Raw genomic sequence first — 8,355 nt, 5'->3', positions numbered from 1 at the left:
CATTGTCAGCATACAATTTACCTTCTCAAACCCCACTTCTGAAATTTCACAAAATATATTATTGTTATATTCATTTAAACACATTTTTAGTAATACTATTAAATTTTGACATCAACCCTAATTGTGTCATTTTAGAGGGGTAGAGGTGAGCAGCCACCTCACTTCATATAGTGGCATTATAATAAAGACAAAATCAAATGTAAATCCTCGTATATACACTATCTTTGTCAATATACGATAGCTGTAATATTAATTATTAAAAAATGTGCATAGAAATTAACGCAGCTTTACAACATATATATAATAGGCATCTTATTTACATCCGTACTTTTAATTTGCTTTAGAAAATTAATTTAACAAGATTGTCATATAATGGAGGAAAATCTTCCTCCAGGGTTCAGGTTTCATCCAACAGATGAAGAACTCATTACTTATTATCTGAATAATAAAGTTTCTGATTTCAACTTCACTGCTAGAGCTATTACTGATGTTGATCTCAACAAGTCTGAGCCTTGGGACCTCCCTGGTAATTATGTATTTTATATTTTGATCATTCAATCATCTTCATTTGCTTCTTTCTACCCCTTATTTCAATCTTCAATGTCACTACTAAAAGAAATTAAAAATATTAATATTATTAGCAACAGACAAATTTTGTAGTTAAACATCAAAATTAGCTAGTCAGTAATCTTATTTAGCGATGAATATATTATCAATTTTTTTTTAGTTAATTACGAACAATTTATACAAATTGTTTTGTGTTGTTCTAGCTCTAGCTCAATCTATATATGTTCAGCTAGTTTTTACCTACTTATTATATTTTGAAAGAAGGATAGATAGATAGAAATGTTACTATGTGTATTGATGTATAATTTAGCATGTAGTTTGGGAAGTTCAAATTGTATAATCCACTCATGGGAGAGCAAAAATGAGAATATTTTATTTCTTGCTTCTTCCTTTATCTTTTTTTTTTTTTCATGAATAAATATATATTTTATAAATAAACAAATAAATAAATAGTAGGCAAAGATAGCGTATGAGATTATAACGAGTCGTCAGAGATTTGGTCTAGTGTCCAAGATTTAATATATATATATATAATAATTTTTGACTTGTATATATACTTTGTACAATTTTCTATATATAATTATAATTTTTCAACAAAGGATGTTATATGTGGCTACGCCACTGATTATAACTCCATGTACAGGATGCTTAATTATGTAGCAAACAAACAGAAAATGACATTCTTCTTTTGCAAAAGCCCTAGGCATTTATCATATTTTTAATTACTACTTCTCTATGTTGACAAACATTGCGTGTGTAAGTGGATATGAAGGTAGAAAAAAATGAAGCGGAGAGTTATATTTATGTGAATAAGCTCACCAAATAGCAACCACTATGATAATAAAAAAAACTAAAAATAAATGAATATTCGATAATGAAATATTTCGATAGTTGTTAATTTCTTAATGTTGTGGTACAGCAAAAGCGTCAATGGGAGAAAAAGAATGGTATTTCTTCAGTCTAAAAGATCGAAAGTATCCAACAGGACTTCGAACAAACAGAGCTACAGAAGCAGGCTACTGGAAAACAACAGGGAAGGATAAAGAGATATTTCGTGGTGGAACGGGAGTCCTTGTTGGGATGAAGAAAACCCTAGTTTTCTACAGAGGAAGAGCTCCTAAGGGTGAAAAAACCAATTGGGTTATGCATGAATACAGAATTGAAACAAGATTTGGTTACAAACCTTCTAAGGTAAGTACATTCACAATTAAAAAAAACAATACATTTGAAACGAAATTTTAAAAGGAAAGACTTTTGTAACTTGTCGTCTAAAATGAGTCATATATAATTATTACTATATATAGAAATGTGTAATTATTTATGAAACTGACTAAAAAGGAAAGTAAGTCATATAGAATGAGACAAAAAGAGTGTGTATTTTTCTATATTCAATATTAACATTTTATATATAATTATATTCAAATCTTAGTAATATGATTTATTTTTTTCAATTACATGGGGGAGGGGATAAATGAACCTCCACCACCAAGGGCAAAGTCAGGTAGCCAAAGAGAGTTGTAACTACATCTTAAAGAAAGAAATAGAATACACCATGAGGAATGGGAGAAAGGGAGTGTTATTATTCCGCGATTAATATATTAAATTTTTGTTGTCTTGCTTTCAGGAGGAATGGGTAGTCTGCAGGGTGTTCCAAAAGAGTTCAACTGTGAAAAAGCCACAACCAACATCATCTTCTCCTCTATCCCTAGAGTCACCTTGTGACACTAATTACACAATAGCAAATGAGCTTGGAGATATTGAGCTACCATTTAATTTCAACTACCTAACCACTACTCCATCAAGCGCGATCAACAATATTTCCTTGCATAATTACAATAACGATAATATAAACTTGGCTGCTGCTGCTGCTGCTGCAACAAGGGAAGCAGCAGCAGCAAACACTCATCCATTACTACCTTGGTCTTCGAACTTGTTAAGCTCTAATCTTTCATCAGTAAATTCATTGCTTTTTAGGGCATTACAATTAAGGGGTTATTCGCCAAGGGAACAAGCTACAAGTTCTACTACTACTACACATGACTACGCGTTTATGCTCCCACAGGAGAATATTCTCACAACGCAGTTTGGAAATGATTTTGCTGTGAATAGTATTGGGGCACCTTCTTCATCTATGGCATTAGATAATTCTGTACAGCATCAACAGCCACAGGAACAATTGGACTCCAATATTTGGTGAAAGAGCATTAGTCTTCAGTAGTCACAACTAACTACAGCTTTGTAAAGAAGGGAGTTGGAACCAACCAAGACTATTTGTTGGAAATTGGAATGAATGCTTTTTTAGATGTGTTTTTACTGTATATGCAACAAGTAAGTCCATAGGGAAAAAAAAATCTATGAGACATAAATAAGTAAAAAAAAAGATAGGTGAATTTAGTCTTTTATTGACTTGGGAAAATCCCTAGTCTTTGTTGTAATTTGTCTTTTATTTACAATCATGCTTCCACACTATGTAACAATTTAATTCCTCTTTTGAGCGTTTATGCTTTTAAAATTAATATGTGCTTTAAGATTTTTCTTTAAAAAAAGGAATTTACCCATTAAGGAAGTGTTGGTTTATTAGCATTTTAATATTAATATTTTTAATATATTAATTTGCTTTATTCTGAAGTTAGAAAGAATGATGAATGTTTCAGCAGTTAGTGGACAATTATCATTGCTGGAACGTTAGGCATTAGTGCCTAATTACTCATTTCTGTTAATCAATTTGCATAGGCATTATTGGCCATTATGTGATGGTTACAATATTGATATTGCCGTTGTATTATTCTGGCAGAACTAGTAGTGGTCAACTATGACCATTACTCCTCCATATTGAAATCTCATTCTTTATTCCTCCATTATACCTTGTAACCTATGTAACTCCTAGGTCATTTATCTTTACTATTTACCACCATCTTCCTATTCATTGCTAGGAAGATTTCTTCTAGTATAAATAGTGGTGGTCTTCGTTTGGTTTGACACACAACACAACAAGAAATATAAAGTGCATAAGGTTTGTCAAAAAGAGAGTTCTTATTAGTTGAAGGGAGGTGTTTCTTTTGTGGAGCTTTGGACTCAACTCTTGTCCAGAGTTGTTGAGTTATACTTTGTGAAGGCTGTTGTATCCTGGAGGGGACAAGTCAAGAGGACTACTGCTGGACCGGTGAAAACATTTGCTGCAGTGGGCTTGAATCTCCTTAAAGAAAGCGAGATATCCGCGCCTCAGCCTGAAGAGATTTATTTCTTCATTTTTATTTTCAATTGTAATCTTATATTTTTGTTATCTTGTAATTTTTCACTAACAATTTTAAGGAGATTCAATATGGCTACAATTGAAAAAAATGCGGATGTCAAGATGGGAGACCTTAACAAGCCATTTCGGTTCAATGGTAACCATTTTAAGAGATGGAAGGGTAAAGTACTTTTCTACTTGAGTCTTCTCAATGTTTCTTATGTGTTAACTGAGAAGAATCCTAATAAAGTAGACATCACCTCTATGAATGATGATGAAACTATTTCTCATCTAGAGAAAGTGGAAAAGTACGATGGTGATTCCTATAAGTGTCGGTATTATATTCTTAATTGTCTATCTGATAATTTTTATGATTATTATGATAGAACTTACTCTAGTGCAAAGAAAATTTGGAAAGCGTTGCAGAGTAAGTATGATACCGAAGAGGCTGGAGCGAAAAAATATGCGGCTAGTAGATTTTTTCGTTTCCAAATGGTGGACAACAAATCAGTGGTAGACCAAGCTCAAGACTTTATAATGATTGTTGGAGAGCTAAGGTCCGAGGAGGTAAAAATTGGAGATAACCTTATTGTTTGTGGCATAGTAGATAAACTTCCACCTTCTTGGAAGGAATTTCAAAAAACTATGCGCCACAAACAAAAGGAAACCTCTCTTGAAACCTTGATAATGAAAATCCGCATGGAAGAAGAGGCAAGGGGCCAAGATGCACTTTTACAAACAGAAGAGAACAACATCACAACGAAGGTAAATTTAATTACTTCAAATAATGCTACTCCTGAAACTCACAAAAATACTTCTTTGAAGCCTAAGAAGAAAAAATTCAAGAAAAATAATGGTAGACCTCCCAAGAAAAATAATGGTGAAAATAACCAAGCACAAAATCAACAAGTTCAAGACAAAGGACCGTGCTTTGTTTGTGGCAAGAGTGGGCATATTGCTCGATTTTGCAGATTCCGGAAACGTGGTCCTAACCCTCAGGCAAACGTTACCGAAGAACCTTTTGTGGCGGTGATTACCGACATAAACATGGTTGAGAATGTTGATGGATGGTGGGCTGATTCTGGTGCAAACCGTCATGTCTGTTATGACAAAGACTGGTTTAAGAAATATACTCATTTTGAGGAGCCCAAAACCATCATGCTTGGTGATGCTCACACTACTCAAGTGCTTGGAAAGGGAGATGTTGAATTGTGTTTTACTTCTGGAAGGGTATTAACTTTGAAAGATGTACTTTATACTCCTTCTATGAGGAAAAATTTGATGTCTAGTTTTCTTCTTAATAAAGCAGGCTTTAAACAGATTATTGAATCTGATCAATATGTAATAGTGAAGAAGGGTATTTTTGTGGGAAAGGGGTATGCATGTGATGGGATGTTCAAATTGAATGTTGAAATGAATAAAACTTCTACTTCTGTTTACATGCTTTCTTCTACCAATTTTTGGCATGCTCGTTTGTGTCATATTAATGATCGTTATGTTGGAATCATGAGTAGTTTAGGATTAATTCCAATGATTAAAAAGAATTTTGAAAAGTGTGAGGCTTGTAGTAAAGCCAAAATCACTAAAAGGCCTCATTTTCAAGTTGAAAGAAAAACTGATTTGTTAGAATTAGTTCATACTGATATTTGTGAACTTGGTGGAATTTTAACTCGTGGAGGTAATAGATATTTTATCACTTTCATTGATGATTTTTCTAAGTTTACATATGTTTACTTGATGAAAAATAAAAGTGATGCTTTTGAAAATTTCAAAACTTATCTCCATGAGGTTGAAAATCAGTTTGGAAGAAAAATAAAAAGAATTAGAAGTGATAGAGGCCGTGAATATGAGTCAAATGAGTTTAATTCTTTTGTTAGATCATTGGGAATAATTCATGAAACTACTCCTCCTTACTCTCCTTCATCTAATGGAGTAGCGGAAAGGAAAAATAGAACTTTGGTTGAATTGACTAATGCCATGCTTATTGAGTCACATGCACCTTTAAATTTTTGGGGTGAAGCTATTTTAACTGCTTGTTATGTGTTGAATCGTGTGCCTCATAAAAAGTCTAAATTGACACCTTTTGAATTGTGGAAAGGTTACAAGCCAAGTTTGGGATATCTAAGAGTTTGGGGTTGTCTAGCCTTTGTGAGGCTAATGGATCCCAAGATTACAAAGTTGGGTAAGAAAGTTACTACTTGTGCTTTTCTTGGTTATGCTTCAAATAGTACAGCCTATAGATTTTTTAATCTTGAAGATAATATTGTGATAGAATCGGGTGATGCTATTTTTCATGAGAATAAATTTCCTTTTGATTCTAAAAATAGTGGGGGTCAAAGGATTGAACAAAATATTTTGTCACTACCTAGTTCTTCTACTTCTACTTTGAAAAATAAAGAAGTTGATGATTTTGAGTTAAGAAGAAGTAAAAGAGCTAGAGTAGAAAAAGATTTTGGTCCTGATTTTTATGTGTTTAATGTTGGAGATGACCCTCTCACTTTGAAAGAAGCATTATCTTCACATGATTCTATATTTTGGAAAGAGGCTGTAAATGATGAAATGGAATCACTAATTTCTAATAAAACTTGGAAGTTAGTTGATTTACCACCGGGTTGTAAAACTATTGGTTGCAAATGGGTCTTAAGAAAAAAGTTGAAACCGGATGGATCTATTGATAAATACAAGGCTAGGCTAGTTGCAAAAGGTTTTAAACAACTAGAAGGCCTAGAATTTTTTGATACTTTTTCACCGGTAACAAGAATTACATCCATAAGACTTTTAATTGCTATGGCTGCAATTTTTGATTTGCAAATTCATCAAATGGATGTAAAAACTGCTTTTTTAAATGGAGACCTAAATGAGGAAATTTATATGGATCAACCCGAGTCTTTTGTTGAAGCAGGCCAAGAAAGCAAAGTTTGTAAACTTACTAAATCCCTATATGGCTTGAAATAGGCACCTAAGCAATGACATGAAAAGTTTGATTCTTGCATGATTGAAAATGGTTTTAAAACAAATGAGTATGATAAGTGTATATATCATAAGTCTTGGAATAATTCACATGTGATTATTTGCCTATATGTTGATGATTTATTGATCTTTGGCTCTAAGATGAATGTTATTGATGAAGCTAAAAATATTCTTAGATGCCATTTTGATATGAAAGATCTTGGTGAGGCAAATTTTATTCTTGGAATAAAAATAACAAGAACATGTGATGGAATTTTTCTTGACCAGTCACATTATGTTGAGAAAATTTTGAAAAAATATAACTTTCTTGATTGCAAGGATGTTGCTACTCCTTTTGATTCAAGTGTTCACTTATTTCCTGTTGAAAGTGAAAATGATGTAATAAATCAAAAGGAATATGCTAGCATAATCGGAAGTTTGAGATATGTGACTGATTGTACCATGTCTGATATTGCATATGCAGTAGGAGTACTTGGCAGGTTTACAAGCAAGCCAGGTAATGAACATTGGCATGCTGTAACAAGAGTTATGAAATATTTAATTGGAACGAAAAATTGTGGTTTGTTCTATAAAAAATATTCTGCTGTACTTGAAGGCTTTTGTGATGCAGATTGGAACACTTTATCAAGTGATTCATGTTCTACCACTGGTTATGTCTTTACTTTAGGTGGTGGTGCTGTTTGTTGGAGATCAAAAAAGCAAACTATAATTGCTAACTCTACCATGGAGGCTGAACTAATTCCTTTAGCTTCAGGGAAGCAAATTGATTAAGAGATTTATTATTTCAAATACCTTATTTTGAAAAACCAATTCCTCCTATTTTAATTCATTGTGATAGCACCGCTGTGATTGGTAGGGTTCAAAACCGTTATTACAACGGTAAATCCCGACCTATAAGGAGGAAACACAGTAATGTAAGATCATATTTGACAAATGGTACCATTAGTGTTGATTATGTCAAATCTTGTGATAATCTTGCAGATCCTCTTACTAAGGCCTTAACAAGAGAAAAGGTCTGGAGCACATCGAAGGGGATAGGATTGAAGCCTACAAATCCTTGAGTCATATATGAGGAAACCCAACCTGGGGACTAGAGATCATATAACCAAATTCAAAGGGAAAAACTAATCATATGATGACTTGTTGTGAAAAATGCACTATCTTTTTATTTCCCTTCCTATGATGTGAGTGCATTGTTTCCCGTAGTTTGTGAAGGTTGAGTTGATAAAACTCTCAATGAATATCTATAGCCCGTATGAGTGGAGTGTTAAGCTTACAGGAGCACTCTCGACAGATTTCACCTATGTGATGTGTGGAAGTAGGTCGCTTCCTATGAGAATTGGGCTTATTCTCAAAAGCACTGATGAAACCGGGGTAGCACATGGCCATAACGTGCTAGCTTTAAAGCTCATGTCAACACCTTGATTATTATGTGTGAGCAGTGATATTTTATTTCCCTTAAGCAGTCATAGTTCAAGTCTGAGACTACTACGACTCTGGAGTAAAAGTTACTATTTCACTAAGTGGAGGTTCAATGCAGAGCACACCTTTATTATGCATAGTAGTCTTCCTTCAGCTGATGGACT

At 33.4% G+C, this 8,355-nt stretch overlaps 1 protein-coding gene across 1 annotated transcript; it reads left to right on the top strand.

The window, feature by feature from the left end:
- Positions 1–354: 354 nt before the first annotated feature.
- LOC125862719 (NAC domain-containing protein 100) lies at positions 355–2,764 on the top strand. The gene is made up of 3 exons (XM_049542848.1): positions 355–526; positions 1,487–1,758; positions 2,192–2,764. The coding sequence occupies exons 1-3, from the start codon at positions 373–375 to the stop codon at positions 2,762–2,764; spliced, it is 999 nt and encodes a 332-aa protein (XP_049398805.1). The 5' UTR covers positions 355–372.
- The last annotated feature ends 5,591 nt before the right edge of the window (positions 2,765–8,355 follow it).

Source organism: Solanum stenotomum, chromosome 4 (assembly GCF_019186545.1).
Source record: "Solanum stenotomum isolate F172 chromosome 4, ASM1918654v1, whole genome shotgun sequence".
In the NCBI taxonomy this organism is placed as follows: Eukaryota; Viridiplantae; Streptophyta; class Magnoliopsida; order Solanales; family Solanaceae; genus Solanum; species Solanum stenotomum.
The sequence above is the reverse complement of the archived record's forward strand: the minus strand, read 5'-3'. Positions and strand labels throughout refer to the sequence as shown.

Excerpts from the sequence above, each read along its gene's own strand:
- LOC125862719 (XM_049542848.1), top strand. The coding sequence starts at position 373 with ATGGAGGAAAATCTTCCTCCAGGGTTCAGGTTTCATCCAACAGATGAA. Across the intron at positions 527-1,486 it reads TGAGCCTTGGGACCTCCCTG|CAAAAGCGTCAATGGGAGAA; the intron begins GTAATTATGTAT and ends GTTGTGGTACAG. Across the intron at positions 1,759-2,191 it reads TTGGTTACAAACCTTCTAAG|GAGGAATGGGTAGTCTGCAG; the intron begins GTAAGTACATTC and ends TCTTGCTTTCAG.